The sequence below is a fragment of the Bufo gargarizans genome, chromosome 5 (genome assembly GCF_014858855.1).
Source record: "Bufo gargarizans isolate SCDJY-AF-19 chromosome 5, ASM1485885v1, whole genome shotgun sequence".
Classification (NCBI taxonomy): domain Eukaryota; kingdom Metazoa; phylum Chordata; class Amphibia; order Anura; family Bufonidae; genus Bufo; species Bufo gargarizans.
Window position 1 is genome coordinate 57,238,321 of NC_058084.1, and position 26,218 is coordinate 57,264,538.

At 44.7% G+C, this 26,218-nt stretch overlaps 1 protein-coding gene across 1 annotated transcript in view; it reads left to right on the forward strand.

Moving 5' to 3' along the window:
• Positions 1 to 77: 77 nt before the first annotated feature.
• Positions 78 to 26,218, forward strand: part of ATAD2 (ATPase family AAA domain containing 2) — an 88,879-nt gene continuing 62,738 nt past the window's right edge. Inside the window, exons 1-11 of the mRNA XM_044293249.1 lie at positions 78 to 479; positions 13,171 to 13,328; positions 13,859 to 13,911; positions 15,187 to 15,337; positions 15,544 to 15,646; positions 16,452 to 16,542; positions 18,863 to 19,027; positions 22,361 to 22,484; positions 23,507 to 23,614; positions 23,779 to 23,887; positions 25,273 to 25,388. Of these exons, the coding sequence (XP_044149184.1) occupies positions 297 to 479; positions 13,171 to 13,328; positions 13,859 to 13,911; positions 15,187 to 15,337; positions 15,544 to 15,646; positions 16,452 to 16,542; positions 18,863 to 19,027; positions 22,361 to 22,484; positions 23,507 to 23,614; positions 23,779 to 23,887; positions 25,273 to 25,388 (1,361 nt within the window). The 5' untranslated portion in view covers positions 78 to 296. The remainder of the gene's footprint in view (positions 480 to 13,170; positions 13,329 to 13,858; positions 13,912 to 15,186; positions 15,338 to 15,543; positions 15,647 to 16,451; positions 16,543 to 18,862; positions 19,028 to 22,360; positions 22,485 to 23,506; positions 23,615 to 23,778; positions 23,888 to 25,272; positions 25,389 to 26,218) is intronic.

A 26,218-nucleotide genomic window follows, 5' to 3' on the forward strand; every position in this document is an offset into this window, starting at 1 on the left:
AAACTCAACTGTTTCAGACGTCGCCATGACGTGTACGTCCGCCGAGGATGTTTCGTAGCGAAAAATAGTCCCTCACTAATTTTCACTCTGACGCATCGGACGCGGGACGAAGCGCTTTTTATTGACGGACGTTCGGATAGTAAATGCTGATCCGTGTTTTTAGGATAGGGTTTTGCTTTCCGTGGCTAGTCGTTTTTGGGAAAGAGGCCCACGGGCGGAGTGATTTGTGTGTTGCGTTACGGTGCGTGTGAGGAAAGTTTGTGGCGCCAGAATTTGGAAGTGTACGCGGTGAAAAGATGGTGCAGCTACGGAGCTCGACGGGGGCTAAGGGCGCTCCGGAGCCGCAGTATTGCGAGGATAGCTGTCTGCTGGATTCCAGCTCCGAGTTCTTGAGCCTGGAGTCTCCGAGAGGCAAATACACGAGGAGCTCCCGGAGGGCGCGTAACGAGGCGGCCGAGAGTATGGAGGAGCGCGGCGCTGTGAGTACGGGGGGCACGGGGGAGGGCTCGTCGGCTTGTCCGCTGTACGCGGGTGGCTGGCAGTGGGCTGTGGGGCCTCCAGGCCAGATTTGCTTTTGTTGCGGAGGTCTTTCGTTCCAGTGTGTCATTGGCCTGTTATTTCGGTGTTACCGTGGGTGGTTTGGGATTTGCAGTGGCCTGAGTGATTGGTCGTGCCTTGTGGGGTAGTGGGGCCACTCTTACTGGTGGTGGACCACTGGTGGTAGTCATTGGTGGAGCTCTGGGGCTCCCCCTGCTGGCAGTGTGGTGGAGGTAAGACGCAGGGTGCTCCCCCTGGTGGTTGTAAAGGGGGGGCAGTGCCTTTCATTTACCCTTGGTGGCTGTTAGGAAATGCTAGTACTGACTTCAGGTTCACCCACTTGCCCTGGGGGCTGGCGGTGCCTTGGGGGTCCCCTTCCTGCCTGGGGGGCTGGTGATGCCTTGGGTGTCCCCTTCCTGCCTGGGGGGCTGGTGATGCCTTGGGTGTCCCCTTCCTGCCTGGGGAGGGCTGGCGGTGCCTTGGGGTCTGGCAATGCCTTGGGGGTCCCCTTCCTGCCTGGGGGCTGGCGGTGCCTTGTTTACATTCAGTCTGTATAAACCAGCTTTTCTGGTTGGGGGCCACATTTTCAGCCTGAACCAATTCCAAGGGCCAAAAATGAAACTTGAAATGGTATTACCAACTGATAATGTATTTGGCATATTGACCATACAGTATATACAGTACCATAAATGTCTATTTACACTTCTAGTTCTTCCATCTAAATGGGGGAATACATGAAAGATGCATATGAGCATTCACAAGACATAGACAGACATGTCTTTTACCAGATGGTTGAGGGCCGCACAGAATGGTATCGAGGGCCGCAGGTTGTGCACCCCTGGTATAAACTGTTTGCTTTGTCTGAATTGTGTCAGAGCCGTGTAACCTGCACAGTATTTCTGGATGTGTTTTTCGTGGTTGAGACGTGTGACACCTGTGCGGTCTGGTGGGCACTTTACCAATGTAATAGGGACTTGTCTCTTCTCCTGATGTTTTATTAAGTTCCCGTATTCCCTGTGAAATAGCATTTCTAATTTTCCTAGGACAATGTTTAGGTCCTCTGTTACTCCTCCTGGAGGTGAAAAATGGACAGTAAGGTGTTGATGATCCCTCTGTTAAATGACAGTGTGCGAGAGTGCAGGGTGGGCAGCTCTGAACAGTCAGTGTTACCGGCCCCTTCCTGGACTGGTAACGTCGGGCTATTAAATTATTCATTAACTTCTTAGAGGAATAATAGAGGAAGGCATGGGGGGGAAGTTCTAAGAGCAGATGCTGTAAGATCATTTACTAGAAGAGGAGGGCAGGTTGCGTCTCCTGCGGGAATTCCTCATTAATTTTTGGGGCGTTTCTGCACTAAATCCCGCAAGTGTTAATTGTGGATTGTTGAAAACGGTGAAATCTGCGGCGTATATGGAAATCCACATGACGGGTCAATTTCTACACAGAGCGAAAAATCTGAATGTCCAGGAGATTAGTGAGATCTGATACACAGCGCTGCCATCATGTGACATTGACCTGTCGGAAGACTTGGTCCTCAATCTCAGTTTGGCGGGGGTCAGACTCTTGGCACCCCTGCTGAGGGGCCACTGAGCTACTCCCACTTCAGTGCTGACCTGCGTGCCCCCCACATTATAGTGATGGGCGGTGTAATTACTGCCATTGAAGTGCACGAGAAGGGAAGCTGTAATGACACTGCACTATAACGCGGAGGGCACGCAGGTCAGCACTTAGCTCTGCGGCCCCTCCTAAGAGAAGATCAGCGGGGGTGCCAAGAGTCGGACCCCCACCAAACTGAGACTGATGGGAAGGATATCAATATCACGAAACAGGAATAACCTTTTAAAGAAAATATCATATTCAATATACTTGTCACTGGGCCTTCAGAAATAAGAACCTGACGCCCGTGTGAGCAGAACCTGACTGTATGTAGTAAGTAAATCCTGGCACGCCATCGATAGGCTGCAGCAGTTACAGGACCAAACCACTTTGGATGTTGCCAGGAATGAGGGACCCTGACGCTGGAACAGCGGGGCTTTTGGATAGGGTTGGGCAATATATTCTATCTACGGTACTAATAAACGGTAATGCGGTGAGATTGTTTATCGCTGTTTTTTAGTGATGTCACATGACAGCAATGACCGCTTCTAAAACTGATCCTGTATATGTCAGTCCTGAGTTCTCATCTCGTTCATTCCACGACCCTTGATGGACTATAATATGGTTGTACTTGGTCACTGATCACACAGCGGGGGTGGGGCAGCAGGATGAGGTCACATTACTAGTTGGCATCTCCCCTTGCTGTGATACCGGCTGCCACTCTGACGTGGTACTGGTCATACAGATGCTGGACGTCCTCCTTCTTGGCCCTGTGGTAGGTAGAGGTCTACAGGTGACAGGTCTGTCTGTTATGGAGGTCTCCTGTTGACGTGTCCAGCGCTGGGACCCTCGCTGACTTCTATAAGCAGGAGTCTGAAGCGCTCAGCCACTTTTCCTCACTGCTGAGCGCGGTAGTGAAGACTGTCCCCTAGACCTTCTATCGAGGCCGTCTTCACTACCGCGCTCAGCAGGGAGGAGAGATGGCGCTCGGCTGAGGCTTCAGACTCATCATTATAGGGAAAAACAAGGCGCTCAGATCTGGGACCCCCACTATATTTCACAGCAAGGCCACTTACCCCGCCAGTGAGGATCGCGCGCCTCCTTCCTCACTTCAGAGCGGTGTGCCATAAGCTCCGGCAGCCTGCTCAGCCTGACCACTGTAAGGAGCCTTCTTATTGGTTGTTTCAGGCATCACTGCGCTGCCTGTGCTGTTCACAGCGCTCACTGCACTGATGAATGGCAGGGAAAAGTGTACAGCATATCGGTACACCTTAGACTTTTTCCAGGGAGTAAAATGGCCTGAACAGGCGTCTGACGCTTGTACAGGCATTATTGCAACCTCTGCATGTCAGATATGCAAAAAATGGCCTGGTCCAGAAAGGGTTAAGGGAATAAAGAGATAATTGGGTAAATGCGCCAACACCAAATACAACACTTACAAACAATAAGGGGTTAGACAAAGTATAACACAACTACTACTTACATTCATCTATAGTCCTGACTACATCCAGACTGCGGGTACTTACATCACCATCTGATAGCAGCACATCGGCGGGGGAGCCCGCTCAGAGAGACCATCAGAGACTGGATGGGGAACAACCATTTTCTACGCAGAAGCGTCTATCTCATAGGTGAACTCCGATGGCTTGCTGAAACAGTCCAGCTTTTATCCTGTTTTAACCAAAGGCCTTCAACCCCTAATGGAATGTATCTAGATTACGTAGTCCTTAATTGGCTCCGTGCATATCTAGGTTTTCTGGTATTATGAACCTTGCAGTGGCCAATTGTCAGATCCACAATACATCAGAATCTCAAGACAAACTATGCAGACAATGCTAAATCTCGTGCGCACACATTCACAACCGTAGAGGCCTTTAATAAGTGAGACCATACCTGGTACAGATTTCAGACCTCTTCTTTGCTCAGTCTAAACATTTCCACACACGTTTGTTTCTTTTCATCTGACAGAAATATACAAGGTCTCAAACAGTTGACTGGGGGGGGAGCGGTTCAGGCAAGAGGCGCCAGGACTAAAAGTACTGCAATAACAAGGACACAGTTTAAAGAGGACCTTTCACCAGAATCCATGTATAGAAATAGTTATATTACCTAACAGTGCGGCCCCCAGTGATGTATTTCCGCTTATTATTATTTTTTTTTTAAAGGACCCCCCCCCCCCCTTTCGTCTGCTGTGGTCTCCAGTAATTCTGGCGCCTCATATGCTAATGAGGCGATTCGGTTCAACTAGGCGATGACTTTAATTTGTCCTGGGCGCGGTTATCTTCTCCCTGGCTGCGAGCGCATCCGCTCTTAGGCTAGTTTCACACTAGCGTTCGGCTGTCCGCTCGTGAGCTCCGTTTGAAGGGGCTCACGAGCGGACCCGAACGCTTCCGTCCAGCCCTGATGCAGTCTGAATGGATGCGGATCCGCTCAGACTGCATCAGTCTGGCGGCGTTCGGGTGTCCGCCTGGCCGTGCAGAGGCGTGCGGATCCGTCCAGACTTACAATGTAAGTCAATGGGGACGGATCCGTTTGAAGATGCCACAATATGGCTCAATCTTCAAGCGGATCCGTCCCCCATTGACTTTCAATGTAAAAGTCTGGACGGATCCGCTCAGGCTAATTTCACACTTAGCTTTTTTTTGCAAATATAATGCAGACGGATCCGTTCTGAACGGAGCCTCCGTCTGCATTATTATGATCGGATCTGTTCAGAACGGATCCGATCGAACGCTAGTGTGAAAGTAGCCTTAGCCAGGCAGAAGGAGCCGAGCCGTGCGCCATCTTGGAGTCCCTTAGGGGGTGGTGGGAGGTAAATTTGTAAAACTAACATCATGCTCGTTTTCCTAGGGGGAGTATTAGTAAAGGTTGAACAAGTTGCTCGTTTTCTAGGGTTGTTTTTAATACTTACCGACAGGATCCTGCTGCTGCGATGCTCTCCGCCGGGGACTCCAAGATGGTGCACGGCTCGGGATGTGTAAAAGCTCAAGTTCTCGTGAGAACTTGAGCTCCTTCTCCCTGGCTAAGTGCAGGGAGAAGATAACCGCCCCCAGGACAAATTCAAGTCCCTGCCTAGTTGAACTGAATCCCCTTATTAGCATATGAGGCACCAGAACTACCGGAGACCACAGTGGACGAAAGGGGGCTCCTTTAAAAATTTTATCGGAAATACATTACTGGGGGCTGCACCTAGGTAATATAACTATTTCTATACATGTATCCTGGTAGGTAATATAACTATTTCTATACATGTATCCTTGTGAAAGGTCCTCCTAACTATTCAAGTTCAAACATTGCCAAACAGTCTTCAATTCATTCAGAGGTGAGAATAATTCTATCGGACCCAATGGATTCCAAATGATCAGAGCTATATTCATAGTCTCACTTCAGACCAGCATATGGGGCTCTAGAAAGGTTTTCCCAACATACACTTTTCTGGCACAAGTCTCCTTGTGAGGCTCTCCTTCTTGGTCTTGGCACTTTGCATAGTCTGTATGGCCTCCTACCTCCCTGTTATGTGCCCCGTCTGCAGGTGGTGGAGTTTTGGATGCTTTTCCTGAGCCCTCATGCGCACACTTTAGGCCAGGGTTTCTCAACTCCGGTCCTCGGGACCCACCTACCAGTCATGTTTTCAGGATTTCCTTAGTATTGAGCAGGTGATATAATTAGTGTCAATGCATCAGGACTTACCACAGGTATTCATTCTGTGGGATATTCTCAAATCCAGACTGGTAGGTGGGTCCCGAGGACCGGAGTTGAGAAACCCTGCTTTAGGCAAATAATTAATATATCTAGTGCTAGGTTTCATGGATACCTCCATCGTCATGCCCTTCCAGCTCAGTACAAAATTACATTCGTATTTTTCTGCTGGTGAGTACGATTGGAGATGCCAAATTTATCTAGATTTTATACTTAAAAAAAAATAAAAAATAAACCTGCTGTTGCCATGTTGTAACAATTTGGATATTTTTTTTTTTGTCAAGCTGTAGTTCCTATTGGTTACCTTTTGGGACACATGACTTCTTAATTACTTTTTAGTACAGTCTTTTCGGGTGGATGCGAGGTGACCAAAAAGCAGCAATCCTGACGGGAGTACTTCACTGTGCCCCCGGCAGTTGGGTAGCACAGGGCATACTGAACACCCTCCATCTAACAGCTCTGCTGCTGCGGTTACTGTTAACTGTGGCATCTCTGGGAGTTTAATGGCTGGGAGCAGATAAATATTTGATTTCCATCTGTTACAGATAGGGTGTCGGCTGTATAGCCCCCAGCACTGGTAACAGTGGAGTCAGCTCCCTCCTGAGCCCACATTGTACACATGTATGGCGGATGTTGCGGAGTGGTTAGATTAGAGAGTACCGGGATATGCCACCGATCTCCCATTGCTGTGCCAGTCAGCCACAGAGCCAGCACCAGACAGTGGCAGAACTCTTCCTAAGCAGCGCAGGCACTTTGTTCTAGCGATCAGTGAATTTCACAGCTGAAACTCTGGCATTATGCCAGTGTGTGAGAAAACCTTTTTAATTGGTGCCTACACATTTTAACCACTTCAGCCCCGCTAGGTGAAACCCCCTTCATGACCAGGCCACTTTTTACACTTCGGCACTACACTACTTTCACCGTTTATCGCTCGGTCATGCAACTTACCACCCAAATGAATTTTACCTCCTTTTCTTCTCACTAATGGAGCTTTCATTTGGTGGTATTTTATTGCTGCTGACATTTTTACTTTTTTTGTTATTAATCAAAATGTAACGATTTTTTTGCAAAAAAATGACATTTTTCACTTTCAGCTGTGAAATTTTGCAAAAAAAACGACATCCATATATAAATTTTTCGCTAAATTTATAGTTCTACATGTCTTTGATAAAAAAAAAATGTTTGGGCAAAAAAAAAATGGTTTGGGTAAAAGTTATAGCATTTACAAACTATGGTACAAAAATGTGAATTTCCGCTTTTTGAAACGGCTCTGATTTTCTGAGCACCTGTAATGTTTCCTGAGGTTCTACAATGCCCAAACAGTAGAAAAACCCCACAAATGACCCCATTTCGGAAAGTAGACACCCTAAGGTATTCGCTGATGGGCATAGTGAGTTCATAGAACTTTTTATTTTTTGTCACAAGTTAGCGGAAAATGATGATGATATATTTTTTTTTTTTTTTTTTTCTTACAAAGTCTCATATTCCACTAACTTGCGACAAAAAATAAAAAATTCTAGGAACTCGCCGTGCCCCTCACGGAATACCTTGGGGTGTCTTCTTTCCAAAATGGGGTCACTTGTGGCGTAGTTATACTGCCCTGGCAATTTAGGGGCCCAAATGTGTGAGAAGAACTTTGCAATCAAAATGTGTAAGAAATGACCGGTGAAATCCGAAAGGTGCACTTTGGAATATGCGCCCCTTTGCCCACCTTGGCAGCAAAAAAGTGTCACACATGTGGTATCGCCGTACTCAGGAGAAGTTGGGGAATGTGTTTTGGGGTGTCATTTTACATATACCCATGCTGGGTGAGAGAAATATCTTGGCAAAAGACAACTTTTCCCATTTTTTTATACAAAGTTGGCATTTGACCAAGATATTTTTCTCACCCAGCATGGGTATATGTAAAATGACACCCCAAAACACATTGCCCAACTTCTCCTGAGTACGGCGATACCAGATGTGTCACACTTTTTTGCTGCCAAGGTGGGCAAAGGGGCACATATTCCAAAGTGCACCTTTCGGATTTTGCAGGGCATTTTTTACACATTTTGATTGCAAAGTTCTTCTCACACATTTGGGCCCCTAAATTGCCAGGGCAGTATAACTACGCCACAAGTGACCCCATTTTGGAAAGAAGACACCCCAAGGTATTCCGTGAGGGGCACTGCGAGTTCCTAGAATTTTTTATTTTTTGTCACAAGTTAGCGGAAAATGATGATTTTTTTTTTTTCTCTTTTTTCCTTACAAAGTCTCATATTCCACTAACTTGCGACAAAAAATAAAAAATTCTAGGAACTCGCCATGCCCCTCACGGAATACCTTGGGGTGTCTTCTTTCCAAAATGGGGTCACTTGTGGCGTAGTTATACTGCCCTGGCAATTTAGGGGCCCAAATGTGTGAGAAGTACTTTGCAATCAAAATCTGTAAAAAATGACCGGTGAAATCCGAAAGGTGCACTTTGTTATATGTGCCCCTTTGCCCACCTTGGCATCAAAAAAGTGTCACACATCTGGTATCGCCGTACTCAGGAGAAGTTGGGGAATGTGTTTTGGGCTGTCATTTTACATATACCCATGCTGGGTGAGAGAAATATCTTGGCAAAAGACAACTTTTCCAATTTTTTTATACAAAGTTGGCATTTGACCAAGATATTTTTCTCACCCAGCATGGGTATATGTAAAATGACACCCCAAAACACATTGCCCAACTTCTCCTGAGTACGGCGATACCAGATGTGTCACACTTTTTTGCTGCCAAGGTGGGCAAAGGGGCACATATTCCAAAGTGCACCTTTCGGATTTTGCAGGGCATTTTTTACACATTTTGATTGCAAAGTTCTTCTCACACATTTGGGCCCCTAAATTGCCAGGGCAGTATAACTACCCCACAAGTGACCCCATTTTGGAAAGAAGACACCCCAAGGTATTCCGTGAGGGGCATGGCGAGTTCCTAGAATTTTTTATTTTTTGTCGCAAGTTAGTGGAATATGAGACTTTGTAAGGAAAAAAGAAAAAAAAAAGAAAAATCAGCATTTTCCGCTAAATTGTGACAAAAAATAAAAAATTCTAGGAACTCGCCGTGCCCCCCACGGAATACCTTGGGGTGTCTTCTTTCCAAAATGGGGTCACTTGTGGCATAGTTATACTGCCCTGGCAATTTAGGGGCCCAAATGTGTAAGAAGTACCTTGAAATCAAAATGTGTAAAAAATGGCCTGCGAAATCTGAAAGGTGCCCCTTTGCCCACCTTGGCTGCAAAAAAGTGTGACACATCTGGTATCGCCGTACTCAGGAGAAGTTGGGGAATGTGTTTTGGGGGGTCATTTTACATATAACCATGCTGGGTGAGAGAAATATCTTGGCAAAAGACAACTTTTCCCATTTTTTTATACAAAGTTGGCATTTGACCAAGATATTTTTCTCACCCAGCATGGGTATATGTAAAATGACACCCCAAAACACATTCCCCAACTTCTCCTGAGTACGGCGATACCAGATGTGTCACACTTTTTTGCAGCCTAGATGCGCAAAGGGGCCCAAATTCCTTTTAGGAGGGCATTTTTAGACATTTGGATCCCAGACTTCGTCTCACGCTTTCGGGCCCCTAAAAAGCCAGGGCAGTATAAATACCCCACATGTGACCCCACTTTGGAAAGAAGACACCCCGAGGTATTCAATGAGGGGCATGGCGAGTTCCTAGAATTTTTTTTTTTTTTGCATAAGTTAGCGGATATTGATTTTTTTTTTGTTTTTTTTCTCACAAAGTCTCACTTTCCGCTAACTTAGGACAAAAGTTTCAATCTTTCATGGACTCAATATGCCCCTCACGGAATACCTTGGGGTGTCTTCTTTCCGAAATGGGGTCACATGTGGGGTATTTATACTGCCCTGGCTTTTTAGGGGCCCTAAAGCGTGAGAAGAAGTCTGGAATATAAATGTCTAAAAATGTTTACGCATTTGGATTCCGTGAGGGGTATGGTGCGTCCATGTGAGATTTTATTTTTTGACACAAGTTAGTGGAATATGAGACTTTGTAAGAAAAAACGAAAACAAAAACAGACAAAAAATTTCCACTGACTTGTGCCAAAAAAAATGGCTGAATGGAGCCTTACCAGGGGGGGGAGTGATCAATGACAGGGGGGTGATCAATGACAGGGGGGTGATCACCCATATAGACTCCCTGATCACCCCCCTGTCATTGATCACCCCCCCTGTAAGGCTCCATTCAGACATCCGCATGATTTTTTACGGATCCATGGATACATGTATCGGATCCACAGAACGCATGCGGACATCTGAATGGAGCCTTACAGGGGGGTTATCAATGACAGGGGGTGATCAGGGTAATCAGGGTGATCACCCCCCTGTCACTGATCACCCCCCCTGTAAGGCTCCATTCAGACACCCGCATGATTTTTTACGGATCCATGGATAGGATCCACAGAACGCATGCGGACGTCTGAATGGAGCCTTACAGGGGGGTTATCAATGACAGGGGGTGATCAGGGTAATCAGGGTGATCACCCCCCTGTCACTGATCACCCCCCCTGTAAGGCTCCATTCAGACATCCGCATGATTTTTTACGGATCCATGGATACATGTATCGGATCCACAGAACGCATGCGGACGTCTGAATGGAGCCTTACAGGGGGGTTATCAATGACAGGGGGTGATCAGGGTAATCAGGGTGATCACCCCCCTGTCACTGATCACCCCCCCTGTAAGGCTCCATTCAGACATCCGCATGATTTTTTACGGATCCATGGATACATGGATCGGATCCACAGAACGCATGCGGACGTCTGAATGGAGCCTTACAGGGGGGTTATCAATGACAGGGGGTGATCAGGGTAATCAGGGTGATCACCCCCCTGTCACTGATCACCCCCCCCTGTAAGGCTCCATTCAGACATCCGCATGATTTTTTACAGATCCATGGATACATGGATCGGATCCACAGAACGCATGCGGACGTCTGAATGGAGCCTTACAGGGGGGTTATCAATGACAGGGGGTGATCAGGGTAATCAGGGTGATCACCCCCCTGTCACTGATCACCCCCCCTGTAAGGCTCCATTCAGACATCCGCATGATTTTTTACGGATCCATGGATACATGGATCGGATCCACAGAACGCATGCGGACGTCTGAATGGAGCCTTACAGGGGGGTTATCAATGACAGGCGGGTGATCAGGGTAATCAGGGTGATCACCCCCCTGTCACTGATCACCCCCCCTGTAAGGCTCCATTCAGACATCCGCATGATTTTTTACGGATCCATGGATACATGGATCGGATCCACAGAACGCATGCGGACGTCTGAATGGAGCCTTACAGGGGGGTTATCAATGACAGGGGGTAATCAGGGTGATCACCCCCCTGTCACTGATCACCCCCCCTGTAAGGCTCCATTCAGACGTCCGCATGATTTTTACGGATCCATGGATACATGGATCGGATCCGTAAAAATCATGCGGACGTCTGAATGGAGCCTGACAGGGGGGTTATCAATGACAGGGGGTGATCAGGGTAATCAGGGTGATCACCCCCCTGTCACTGATCACCCCCCCTGTAAGGCTCCATTCAGACGTCCGCATGATTTTTACGGATCCATGGATACATGGATCGGATCCGTAAAAATCATGCGGACGTCTGAATGGAGCCTTACAGGGGGGTGATCAATGACAGGGGGTGATCAGGGAGTGTATATGGGTGATCACCCGCCTGTCATTGATCACCCCCCTGTAAGGCTCCATTCAGACTTCCGCATGATTTTTACGGATCCATGGATACATGGATCGGATCCGTAAAAATCATGCGGACGTCTGAACGGAGCCTGACAGGGGGGTGATCAATGACAGGGCGGTGATCAATGACAGGGGGGTGATCAGGGAGTTTATATGGGGTGATCATGGGTGATCAGGGGTTTATAAGGGGTTAATAAGTGACGGGGGGGTGGGGTGTAGTGTAGTGTGGTGTTTGGTGCGACTGTACTGACCTACCTGAGTCCTCTGGTGGTCGATCCAAACAAAAGGGACCACCAGAGGACCAGGTAGGAGGTATATTAGACGCTGTTATGAAAACAGCGTCTAATATACCTGTTAGGGGTTAAAAAATTCGGATCTCCAGCCTGCCAGCGAGCGATCGCCGCTGGCAGGCTGGAGATCCACTCGCTTACCTTCAGTTCCTGTGAGCGCGCGCGCCTGTGTGCGCGCGTTCACAGGAAATCTCGCGTATCGCGAGATGACGCGTATATGCGTGACTGTGCGCAGCCCTGCCACCTCCGGAACGCACATGTGCGTTAGGCGGTCCGGAGGTGGTTAAGGGTCAGTTCACACTGCGGATTTTCAAAATACACTTGTAAAAAAAAATATGCGCTGAATTAAAATAGATTTTTACACCTAAAAATGACACATTTTTTTTAAAATGTGTTTTTAAGGCAGAATTTTTTTTTTATGTTTGACTCCACGGCTTGGTTTTGATGCCAACTATAGGAAACTTCCCCTGCCCCCCCCCACTTTCTCATCACAGGAGCCATGTTAGATAACATATAACAGCACATCTGTATGTTCACTATGAGCGCCAATAATCGCATTAAAGGACCGGAAATGAAATGCGTCTTTTAATGAAAATTTTAGTTAACATATGCAGAGTTGCACTTTTATGTACCAGAACAAATATATATATTTCATTCAAAACCTTATTAAATTCTATAGTATTTTTCCCACAAGCGTTTTTGGCACGTTTACGTGCACATCGCAAATGGTGCATTTATAAAAAAATAAATAAAAATTCTGCTACCCATTAATTTGATTGGGAAAATGTTTGCTGATTCTTCCCCAAGATATGGCACGCGGCTTCTTTTTTTACACATGCTGACTCCCATTCAGATTAATGAGAGGCTGTTTATATATGTGTGTGTGTTTGTTTGTTTTTTTGTTTTTTTTGGCCTGGTCAAAAAAAAAAACATGCAAAAATCAGCCATGTGAACCAACCCTTAAACTTGATATTGAGCGCAATCGCATCTGCATTTACCTACAAAAAAATAGTGCAAGAGCCCAAATATCTAAAAAATCTACTTTATTTGATTTTAATTATGTATATAAGGAAATATCTCTTAAGACTTAACATGTGATTGTACTGAGAAATAAAGTGCATATGGCGCCCCGTGTTGATCCACTTGGTGTGTAGGGGTGCACTGTGAACTGCTTATTGTTGGTCTGATTATTATTATTATTATTTTTTTTTTAAGATTGTCATGTTGTGCTTTTGGTCTATGAACATAAAGGTGACATGGCAGGAAGATGACATTGTTTTGCCCTTTATTCCTTTCTAGGTTTCATTCTCTAGTAAAGAAGCTAATGGCGGCGGCCACGCACTGCGTTCATTGACCAAGAAGAAAGCCGAAAATGGACATAACCTCTCCGATTCAAGCTTAGACAAAAATAATGAATCCTTGACCATGAGTAACACTGAAGAGAAAAGATTTACTAGGTGCGTACATCTGACACTTAGGTCTTTGTTAGTGCTTCAGGAGGTCAGAAAGTGCAAATATCTAAACCCCTGGATATAACACGGAACATGTGTGTGTGAGCCATCCATATGTGTCTGTATAGATGTGTATATATATTTCTCTCGTATCATTGGGACACACACAAGACCATGGGTATAGCTGCTGCCACTAGAGGGCATGGGTATAGTTGCTGCTGCCACTAGGAGGCATGGGTATAGCTGCTGCTGCCGCTCCCGCTAGGAGGCATGGGTATAGCTGCTGCTGCCGCCACGAGGCATGGGTATAGCTGCTGCTGCCGCCACTAGGAGGCATCAGCTATACCCATGGTCTTCTGTGTCCCCCAATGAACTCAGCGAGAAAAGGATTTTACAGGTAAGGACAAAAAAATCCATTATTTTATAAAAAATTTTTTATTATTTTACCCTGAACAAGGAATTTCTGTGTTTTCAGCTATGATGTGTATACTGAACCTTAATATTGGCATTAAAACATTATTTTTCGCCTTTTTTAGGAGGTTGGCAAGATTGCAGGCAGATACAACAACAAATGGCAGTTCCAAAGAAGGTAGAAAGTCCTTTATATTCCTTAAAACATTCTGATATTTTTCTCAGTTGTGTAAACAAAAACTAAAAAAAAATTTGAATTAACATTATACTGGAGCTGCTCCCATTATGGTCCAAGGATAACAACTAGTGGTCCAGTGACAGACTCATGGGTGATTAAAGAGGACCTTTTACTAGAATAAAAAATCTAAACTGACTATACAGACATGGAGAGCGGCGCCCAGGGATCTCCCTGCACTTACTGTTATACCTGCTCATGCACACGAACATGTCCGTTTTTTGCGGTCCGCAAATAAACACGGTTGCCGCCCGTGTGCCTTCTGCAATTTGCGGAACCGAACAGGAGGCCCCTTATAGAAATGCCTAGTTTTGTTCGCAAAACGGACAAGAATACATAATTTTTGCAGGGCCACGGCACGGAGCAACGGATGTGGACAGCACACAGAGTGCTGTCCACATCTTTTGCGGACCCATTGAAATGAATCCGTATACAGAATCAAAATACGGTCTGTATACAGAACGCAAAAAATGTTTGTGTGCATGAGCCCCAACTGCGTAGACATGTAGCTGTGGCTCACCTGATTAAAGCTTAATACACACGTCCGTGAAACAGTGTGATACCGGCCTGGATTTCTTCTGAGTGCAGGAGCACACGGCGTCATTGGTTGCTATGACGCCGTGCGCTTCCTGCTGCTGCCGCAGCACAGTAGATCATACCAATGTATTACTGTACTGCGGAGGCAACGGGAAGCGCACGGCGTCATAGCAACCAATGACGCAGTGCGCTCCTGCACTCAGACGAAATCCAGGCCGGTATCACACGGTCCTTGTTTCACGGACGTGTGCATGATGCTCGCTGTTTTTCTTTTGTTAGGCTGACGGTCAAGTCACAGGTTATGATACTTTTTCTTAATATGCAGATTAGGTCTTTGGTGCAATGAGAGCGTCACCATTGCTCTTGTTGCACCCAAGCTCCACACCTTTCTGTATCCAGCCCCTCCCTTGCTGCTTTTGTCATTGCTTTGCATAATGAAGAGAAGTATCAACTTGTGAACGGAGTCTCAGATCAACAAAAGAAAAACTATTTTAGTCAGATGAACTACAGATGTGTCTATGCAAACTGTTGGATTGGGAGGTCATTTGTGAGAGATTCCCTTTAAATTAGATCAACATGAGTCTGATTTGGTTAGAACTGCTGAAGTTAGTTCTTTTATGCAAGTATACACTTCTGGAAGCCCCAAGTCTGTTTTCAAATAAAAATGTGTCCTATCTGCAGAGATGAGACCATCTAGAACGACAAGGAGCACAGGGAAAGCCATTCCCCATGAAGTGAATGGTGATGTTGAAGTTCGCCGCAGTGGCAGGATCAGGAGAAGCAGATACAGCACCACAAACCAGTCTGTGTTGTTCGACAAACTTATAACAAAGTATGTAAAACTCACTAAATATTGTCAAAACTGATGAAGAGATAGTTGAGTTGCAAATGATTAAATTTTTCATCTCCTTTGTTCCAGTGTACATCTCTCCCTTCCTTCATATGACCTTGTTTTCTGTCACTTATTCACTTTCAACATCTCAAATCATTATTTTTATTTTTTAGCAATGTATGATGAAACTTTGTCATTTATTTTAGTACTGCTGAAGCTGTTCTACAAAAAATGGATGATATGAAGAAAATGCGCCGCCGCCGACTGCGTGAGCTTGAGGACTTGGGAGTTTTCAATGACACTGAAGAAGTAAATATCCAATTGCTTATTGGTTCAGTTCATTATACAAATAAGTCTTTCATTGCTATATATTAATTTACAATTACCTTACTTGACAAGTCAAATATTTGTTTTCAACTTATGAGTTGTGATTCACTGCAAGTGGTTGACGTAGTGCTATGCAGTGCCTATTGAGTGACAATGGAATACGTTTGCACAATGTTCTACAAAGTGACATTTGTGCATTGCACCGATATAAGTGACCCAGGCAGAGAGCATCATCTGTCAGTATGTCCTAGACGTGTGACCAGGATAGCATGAAATCCACTTTAAAGTTTAAAACTGTGGAAAGTGAGAAATTCAAATGCTTAAAGGGAACCTGTCACCTGGATTTTGGGTATAGAGCTGAGGACGTGGGTTGCTAGATGGCCACTAGTACATCCGCAATATCCAGTCCCCATAGCTCTGTGTGCTTTTATTGTGTAAAAAAACTGATTTGATACATATGCAAATTAACATAAGAGTCATATCTTACTTGTGTGACCATAGAAGAGTCATATTTTTAAGCTCTGACTCATCTCAAGTTAATTTGCATATGTATCAAATCTGTTTTTATACACAATAAAAGCACACAGCTATGGGGACTGGGTATTGTGGATGTGCTAGCGGCCATCTAGTGACCCATGTCCTCAGCTCTATACCCAAAATCCAGATGACAGGTTCCCTTTAAACTGAATATTCTTTTAAAGATTTTTATTTTATTTTTTATTCCCCTCAAATACAATGTACTTTGGTTGAACTTGTGAATTTTAACACTGATTTGCTTTTGTTTCAGGAGAATATTGATATGTATTCTCGTGTAAAGAGGAAACGCAAAGTCCCACAGCTTGATGAAGAAACCACGGACAATCAAGAGGAAAGTGGAGGTACACTATATGCCTGTACAATGTACAGCTTTAAAGGGCATCTGTCAGTAGCATATACGCTAGTAAGCTATGTATGCTGCCTGGTAGGGTTGATCATTCAGAGTGCAACTACCCCAATTTGTTGTTTTTGAAGAAAATAATACTTTAATGAGGCACTGAGGGGTGAGCCTAGCCTAGGGATGGTCCCAGTATGCCCAGTCTGCCTACAGCAGGGCATGATGGGATTTGTAGTTTTACAACAGCTGGAGAGCCGCAGTTTGCGCATCACTGGCCTAGCCCCTTGGTACTACTTTACTTCCTCCTTTCAGCCATAGTCACTCCTTCTCTGCCAGTGATTGACAGGCCAGGTATCATCACTACTGATGCCTGGCCCTGAAATGTTGCACACGTGCCAGTGAAAGTTCAGTCATCGCAGTTCAGATCTCAGGAGTAAGGACAGACACATGAGATCTACTGCACATGAGCCTATTGAACTCTTGCCAGCATGTGCGTTGGGTTTCAGGGCTAGGCAATGTAATGGCGAGAATTTCTAGCCCTGTCAATCAGTGGGAGAGCAGTGACTAAAGCTAAAAGGCAGAGGTGAAACGATGCTTCGATGGAATAGGCTTGCCCCTCCATGATGTGAACACAATAAAAAATCCAAGTATTTTATCCTAAATGAAAGATTGGATTGCTACAAAATGGGTGAAGGTTCTGAGGTCGCGCTCTTAGGCCTCATGCACATGACCGTTTTTCGGGTCCGCATCCGAGACGCAGTTTTTTGCGGCTCGGATGCGGACCCATTCACTTCAGTGGGGCAGCAAAAGATGCGGACAGCACTCCGTGTGCTGTCCGCATCCGTTGCACCGTTCCGTGGCCCCGCGCAAAAAAAATAATAAAAAAATAGCATGTCCTTTGCGAACATGAATAGGCATTTCTACAATGGGCCTTCCGTTTTGCAAATTGCGGAAGGCACACTGGCGGCTAACGGAACGGTTGTGTGCACGAGGCCTTAGTATGTGACGGTAAACACATTGGGGGAGATATATCAAGACTGGCGCATCCACATTCCAATCTTGATCTCCCTACTCTGGCGTGAGAGTCTCCTAATTTATTAAGGGGCAGAAGCCTCTTAACAAATCAGGCGCATCCCTGCCCTGCTTTGCACCAGAAACTGAAGTCTACTCCAGCTACAGGCTGACATAAACTTCAGCTATAACTTCCGCTGCTTTCTGGTCAGTTATAGTAAATGCAGTGGGAGTCTCGCTAAGCCCCACCCCCTTTTGTCACCACTTCAGAAAAGCAGCGAGAGGCCTAAAAAGTCACAAGTTATGGCGTGTGCCGTAATGTGCAACTTTTTTACGACACAATAATGGCGTAATAAGCTTACTAAATGTCCCTCATTAGCTCCTATACCAGAAGACCTAAAGGCTTCCTTTGACACAGGATCCACGCAGTATATTAGTAACCTTGAGTGCACACACTCATTATTGGTTCCCCAACATCTTGTTTCACAGTGACTTGATCTCGTATGACAGTTGTAATGGTAGAAAGGTCACTGTAGGAAATTTCTGCAACCATTTCCTATATGAAATAACTGAAATTGCTTGATATGTATTTCTACTATATGTCACTTCATCTTCCACGAGGGTCCGGCCCGTGGGACTCCTTTTGATCCTTTCAACACCTTCTATTTTTCCCTGCTCAGCTGGGGTGCTGCCATGCAAGCCTGAACCAGTAAAGGGGATGTAACACTACGCCAATGCTTCAGCCCCTTTGTTCTCAGAATATGACTATATGCCAGCACTTTAAGCCCTTTCCTGACAACGATTTTCCGTTTTTTGTTTTTTCACTCCATGTCTTCCCGGATATTTAACTTTATCTTTCTGTTCACATGAACGTATGACTGCTTGTTTCTTGTGGGACAGGTTGCATTTTCCAATGTCATCATTTAATGTTGCATACGATGTAGTGTGAAGCTGGAAAAAAAATAGGGTGGGATTAAAAAAAACAAAAAACAATTGTCATAGTTTTGAGTCTCGTTTTTACTGCATTCACTATACGGTAAAAAATAAATGTGGAAACGAGGGTCACTTCCCATTGAAGTGAATGGTACGGCTGAGCTGCCTGCTCGCCCCTGCAGTGTTGACAGCGAGTAGGTAAACCGTGAAGAGAAGGCAGAACTTGTATGAGTTCTGGTGTTCAGCCCCACCAATCTGATATTAATCAATAAAAAAAATAACTTTAATATATTGCGGGGTGGGGGGGTCAGATTTCTTTTTAAGGACCTTTTGTGCCTTATATTTTGAGTGCTGTAATGTTAATCCAATAAACCTGTTAGATTCCTCGGAAGAAGGTGAGGATCACGAGGATGCAGACGACGACGAAGAAGAAGATGATGATGATGATGATGTGGACGACGATGAAGATGGTGAAGAAGACAATCAAAAACGCTATGAACTGAGACAGAGAAAAACTGTAGTGCCTTATCAAGTTCCCTTACAAGGTAATGCTAGAAAAAAATGGTAAGAGTGAATTAATGATGTGTGTGTGTGTGTGTGTGTAATATATATATATATATATATATATATATATATATATATATATATATTTATTTATTTTTTACCCATTTGGCTGGGTCGCCCCCTTATTTTTGTTACTGAGCATTAAAGGGGTTGTGCAGCCAGTACATGTTGATAACCGATCCTCGCGCACTTCGGCCGATCAACTGTTTTGCTGAGGAGGCAGCCCTCATACAAGCGCTACCTCCTCATCAAGATTACACTGCATGTTGTCTTATTACACTGCACAGCGGTTGCAAACAACAAATTAATGGAACAAGCACTTGTAATTACACACGGCCACCTAGGCTACGCGCAATATAATCTGAAAAGGAAGTAGGGCTTGAATGCCACCTTCTAATCAAACAGCTGGTCAGCTGGGGTCCGATCCCTACAGTCACAGACCGTTATTGATGACTTATCTTGAAGTGAGACAGCCCTTTAAGACTGCCCCTGGTCACCTATCAGTGACTGAGAGCTATGTACATATGTATACACACTTAGGCCTCATGCACACAAACGTATCTTCGGTTTGCATTTTTTACAGATCAAATGCGGACCCGTTCGTTTCTATGGGGCCACAAAAATGTAGAGAAAGTTAATACAAGGCACTTACTTTTTTTTTTTTATCAGATAATTTTTATTAACAATTTTTCAATATACAAACAAACAAAAAAAAAGAACCCTTCAGAAGATATAGGGTTGGGTATATATAGTCCGGTTGGTCATTCAGACCGTTATAAAGACATTTTCAATAATAAAGGCACATTATACAGAGACATACCTCTGCAATTGTGGTACAAAAGAGTATTGAACAAGGCACTTACTAATTTGTTATCCATATTGTCTTCTTTGCTGGCTTGGTTAATTTTTCCATAACTTTATGCACTGATTGTTTCCATGGTTACACCCAGCCATCAGTGGTGGATTGCAGGGTGGTCGTAACCATGGAAAGTTTCTCTGCATAATAAATGCTATTTGCTAAAGTGGCAAAACCCCTTTAAGTATCTGAGTCCTCGCCACCCTTCCACCTACAAATGAGGAGCCATTGGATTATATTAGTTACAGATTTAGTCCTGATAAAGCCAAAAACCCTCAATGAGCTTCTGCTAAGTTTCCTGTGCCTGGAATCGCACATGCAGTTAACACATGAAGCCAGGAGTAATTTCACATGGCACATTTCATTGTATTATGTGGGGAGAAAAAGGAGAACCTGTTTTAACCCTATGGGGTTTTTCTTGCATAAGGGTGCACTAAATCTAAAGCCTTATTTACACGTCAGTGAATCAGACGTGTGCTGTACATGTTCTCCACGGACAGCGCACGTTCCCGTTAATTTTAATGTGTGTATTCATACATCAGTGTTTTTAGCACGGAAGCATACTCTAGTCTAGTGGTGGCGAACCTATGGCACGGGTGCCAGAGGCGGCACTCGGAGCCCTCTCTGTGGGCACCCGCACCCTGGAAAAAGTTTATGGTATACCAGTATACCTTAGACTTTTCCTGCCATTCATCCGCGCAGGGCGCACTGAATGTAGGCAGGATATTATATCTAAATGATAAAGTACATGGAAGATATACTATATTGAACTGTAGTATTCAGGTTAAATTGCCGTATTGGCACTTTGCGATAAAGAAAGTGGGTTTTGGGTTGCAGTTTGGGCACTCGGCCTCTCAAAGGTTTGCCATCGCTGCTCTAGTCCATCAGGCCCATTATAGTCTATGGGTTCATGAAAAACAGACGCCACCTGTATTATACAGACCATTAGGAGGGGATGATGTGGAAATTAATTTTCAGCTATGCAGTGTCAGTGAAGCACAGATGACACACAGAGGGCAAAAAACAGACACAGACCAAGCACCGATCCTTCACGGACATAATCACTGACCATCCTATCACTGATTTCGACACAGACGTGTAAATGAGACTTAATACTGGAGAAAGTGTAAATACTCTTATGTCAAGTTCACTTAGTTATGATTTTGTGCTGATGGTACATGTATGGTGAATGTCAGGAAGAGATTAGAGTGTGTTCAAACGTAATATAATTTTTTCTGCATCACTTGTAATTTATCTTTTTTTAATTTAATCTTAACCACTTGCAGACCGCATTTAACACTGCAAGGGCATTTCTAAACATCCTTGCAGACTTAGCAGCTGCATAGAGATAATGCAACTGCAGGAGCGCCAAGCTGGCTGGCAGTGACATGAAGATGACTTTTTTTTTTTTAACCATGCCTGCTTTCTCCATTGCTATATACACAGTGCTTGTTGTACATACAGATCAGGAAGCAGCAATGCTATATATAGTCTTACCTATTGTGTGATCACTGGTGTCCTGGTAACTGCATAGACCAGGGGTGGGCAGCTGTTGTGAAATTACAACTCCCAGCATGCATACTTGCTCTACTCTTCTCAGAACTCTCATAGAAATAAATAGAGCATGCTGGGAATTGTAGTTTCATGACAGCTGGAGTGCTGCAGGTTGCTGGCCCCTGGCGTAGACTCTTAGCCAACCCAGATCAGCTCTGCAGCCTTGTTGAAACCTCCTGGACTGTATTTCCCTGTAACTGAGGCTAAAATGTCAGCCTCATATACAGGAGAAATTGGCAATAAAAAATGCATTGTTATAATGTCCCCCATGTTTAAAATGACCGTAATGGAAGGGGGGAATAATTTAAAAGAAAATGTTTTACATGTGACTTGTTTTTGAAAAGTTACAAAAAACGTGATCCCCACCCACCCCAAGTAAAAAAAAAAAAGCTAAAATAAAGTCCGATGTATCATGGAAAAAAGTAAAAATTTTAACTTCCTCTGTTATTTAAATAATTTTTGAAGACACATCAACTAAAAACAGTAAATGCATCTGACAGTATTTATGGCCCGGAACTGGTAAAATAAAAAATACTAAAATTTAGTTGGTATGTTGTAAATGTTGGGCTGAAATGTGCTCTGCATAAATGTTCAACTCTGATTCTCTGAAGTGAAAAAACATTTCTGCTTGTAAATGAGTATGAGCACACTTCTGAGTACAGTGTTAGCTGTCCTTCACATCCTCTAAATAGGATGAAATAGCACCCTTGTAAATAACCTGTGTGCTCCATCACAGATTGTGTAGCTTAGGCATTCATGTTTCAGAAAAGCTTTAGCATATCTAAACTTGCATTCAAGCAGTCCTGAGTGTTGGCAGTTGCTTTCTGTTAGTTGTGTGTCTGCCATATAGTACATTTGTGTGCTTTACTGACCAGAAAAAACACTTTTTTTTATTTCTGAGCAGAACCCAGACACCATAAGAAGCGGGATATGTTTTATGCTACCTCGACCTCCCCAGTGAGGAGGAGAACTTACCGGTTTGGATCTGCTGGACCAAGAAGTCCTTATTGCAAGAGGCGACTCAACAGGTTAGGATGCAAAACAAAGCTGCACTTGACTTCTCTAAGGCTGCGTTCACATAATGTCTTTCTCACATTTACTGTATACTCATGCTGTAAAGGAATGCCTCTAAGTGCCGTACAGTGGCATCCGTCACCATAGGGTTCCAGTGTAATATACCGTATTTTCCGCCCTATAAGATGCACCAGCCCATAAGACGCACCTAGGTTTTAGAGGAGAACAATAAGAAAAAAATATTTTCCATTACACCTCAGGTCAGACCAGCAATCAGACCTCAGCTTACAGCCCCAATGTCAGACACCCAATGCCTCAGATCAACCCCCCATATGTCAGCCAACTTATCAGCCCCCATATGTCAGCCATCAGCCACAGCGCAAATAAAATAAAAAAAACTCGCTAACCTCTCCTGCTCCTGGATGCCACTGTTCCTCGCCATCGTGATCCCCTTTATCCTGCTGTCGGCTGTGTATCGCGGTGCACAGTGTGAGGTCACAGAGCGCCCAGGAAGTACAGAGCCTTCACCACATCCCGGTACTAATGAATCACTTCCATAATGGAAGTGCTCATTAGTATTCCCCCTACTTTGGGGAGGGCAAAAAAGTGTGTCTTATGGGGCGAAAAATACGCTATGTGTGTTTTTAGTTTTTTGTTTCTCCCCCCCTCTAATGTATATGTTAAACATGTGACAAAAGCATGATGTGAACATCCCCCCCTGACATTAGTAGGATGTATCATATTGTGTGGATCAGTGTCTTGGGACCCCACTAATCCGAAGAATGGAGGTGACTGTTACCCATTCAGCAACAGAGTAACTTTATGTGCAGAGCCACTCTTATACTTGTGGAAACAGCTAATTGTTGGTATTTGTTTCCATAACTCTTTTAAATTGAGACTTATGCATTTGCTATATGGAATGGACACTCTAGTTTTCTGTGTAATGCCATGGACCATATATTTATTGTATACCCAATTGATCATCCTATACATTTCTCAGATTAATAGAATAATTACTTTTATTTTGTTGGTTTAGGAGGAGGCATGCCATACACAGCAGTGACTCCACGTCTTCCTCCTCATCGGATGATGAACAGCACTTTGAGAGGCGTGTGAATCGGAGCCGTAACAAAGCCATCAGCAGGTACAAGGTTTCCTTATCTTTGCTATTGGCATAATTGGCAATAAAATGTATGATAATATATTCTACAAGAATAGAAAATTGTGCACATATAGACATGTTTGTGTACCTTAGACTTTATAGCCATATACAGGTTTGTACCTATAGATGTCAAATTTATGTTGAAGGTGTTTGCCGATGAACCTCTTGAGAGATGATTTGAAGGGACTACAAAAAGATCGGATGAAAATTGGTGCCAGCCTTGCTGATGTTGATCCAATGCAAATTGATACGTCTGTAAGTTGACTACTATTAATGATTTCTTGTTAGATGTGCTGTGATTATCCAATAGTAGAAATACCCCCTCCCCAGCCCTCATGTCTAGGCGCCTCCTATAGACTATACTTACCCGGTCCCTGACACCCGTATCCCTCCTGATCACTGCACGGCCGCCGCTGCATCCGGAGACAGGGGGAGCAGCCGATAGCAGGCCGCAACGGTGACTCTGGCATTGCGGGTGATGCTTGGGAGGGTGGTCACATTTGCAGCCTGCTATTGGTGACTGGGTAAGTATCGTCTGCAGGAGGGGCCTGGGCATTGTGAGGGGTATTTCTACTATCGGATAACCCTTTTTTTAAATAGTATTTAATCTTGGTTCTGAATGTTCGGAATATCATTGGAGCAGTGATAGTATATGTAAATTTGAAGCAATATGCAAACCATTCTCTACATCCATGGATTTAGTACAAAGCCTTAATTGTAAGGGGTTATTCACACGTCCAGTCAATTGTTACAAACTTAATACAGTGAGACAGATGGCGTCTGATTTCTAACACTCGGGTGCTCCATGTGGTTGCAGTCCTGCATGGTCTTCCTGTTCCCAGACCCTTTTGGCATTCGCTATGAATGCACATTGTCTTTTAAGCTACCTATACAGGTCCTTCTAAGGGTCCCAGCAAGTTTGCAAATATGCCATTTCTGCCATTGAATTGGCTCAACTGCTCTAAACAGAGAATACAAGGACAAGAACAAACTGCATGGAACCATCATTGAATACCAAATTAACTGAATTGAAGCTTGCATATAAGTGCATCTCTGAGCAGGTGTGTGTCCTGTAGGTTAAAAAAATGGCCAGTTTCATGATATTGATGACCTACGAGCGGGATGGGCCATAATTATCAGATTGGTGGTCCCCCGCCGATCAGCTGTTTGGCGGGACTCGTGCGAGCATTGCGTCCTCTGGCAGTGTAATTGCAGCCCCTTTAGGCTAACTTTCACTGTCGGTTGTTCAGGAAAAATTGCAGCATGTTTCTAGATTGACAATCTTTCATGCAGCCGTGGCCTTAGAGGAATGATTGGGGCTGTGTGAAAAAACTGATGGCATCCGGATGCAATGAGTTTTTAACTGATGGTTGCTAGGTCATATTGTTGTTCATCATTTATTTTTATTTTTTTCCACATGCATAAAAAATGAATGCAATTCGGACAGAATAAAACAGAAACACAAGGCAATCACAAAAAACGGAACTTGCATACAAGTTCAATCAGTTTTTCCGTGGACAGATCCTGACACAATCTGTATTGTTCATGTGAAAGGACCTCAGAGTATAACAAAGATTTAAAAATATTGTTGGTCTTATTTTGGACTGATTGACAAAATGTATTAATTTTTTTATATAAAGGTCCGGTTCAGCAGTGTCGGAGGCTTATCTAGACATATCTCCTCTCTGAAAGAGATGGTGGTTTTCCCTTTGCTCTATCCAGAAATCTTCGAGAAATTTAAAATTCAACCTCCAAGGTATGTTCATTTGTATTACTTGGTTTACAGTAACCATTAGCACAGACTTTCTCGCTCCTATCATTGGGGGACACATGACCGTGGGTATAGCTGCCACTAGGAGGCGACACTAGGCTGAAAAGTGATAACTCCTCCCCTGCTGGCTATACCCCCTCCAGCCTGGAGAGAGCATATCAGTTTTTAGCTTAGTGTTGTAGGAGGCAGACCTCCCCGCTTTAGCAGGGCGGCTTCCTTTTTTTTTTTTTTTTTTTTTTTTTTTTTTTTCTTTCTCTTTTTTTAGGTAGGGGAAACAGAGGCTCCTTTCCCTCTGTCTACCCCGGGAGCTAGACCGGTGTCGGAATCCCTCACCGCTCGCCCTCCTCAAGAAGCAAAGCCCAGCTACCCTGCTTCCCGCCAGCCAAAGGGTCTCCTGGATCCGGCGAGACCCCCCCACCATTCCAGTCTCCTGCCACTTCGGGTGGCAGCTGCTGAAGAGGTGACCCTGTTGGTAATCTGAGGAGGGGTGAAGAGGATGAAGATGGGGGTGAGTAGTCCTGATTGGGTGAGTATCAGCCCCCCCTCTCCACTACGGTTTTGGGGAGCGAACATGGTGAGTGTTCTTTGTGTAAAACTTTGGAGGTGGCCTGACGCTGGGATGTGCCCGATTTGATGCGTGTGCAGGTTGGCCTGAGAGGAGTCCTGTCCCTGACTCATCTCGGGGGCGGGACTCATCTCGGGGGCGGGACTCATCTCGGGTTGGTTTGCGTGTGTGTCAGATGGTATTTTATTTTTGCACGGTGGAAGCGCGCAGAGCTGTGGGGGCTGGGTGTTGCGGGTGTGCTGTTGGCCCG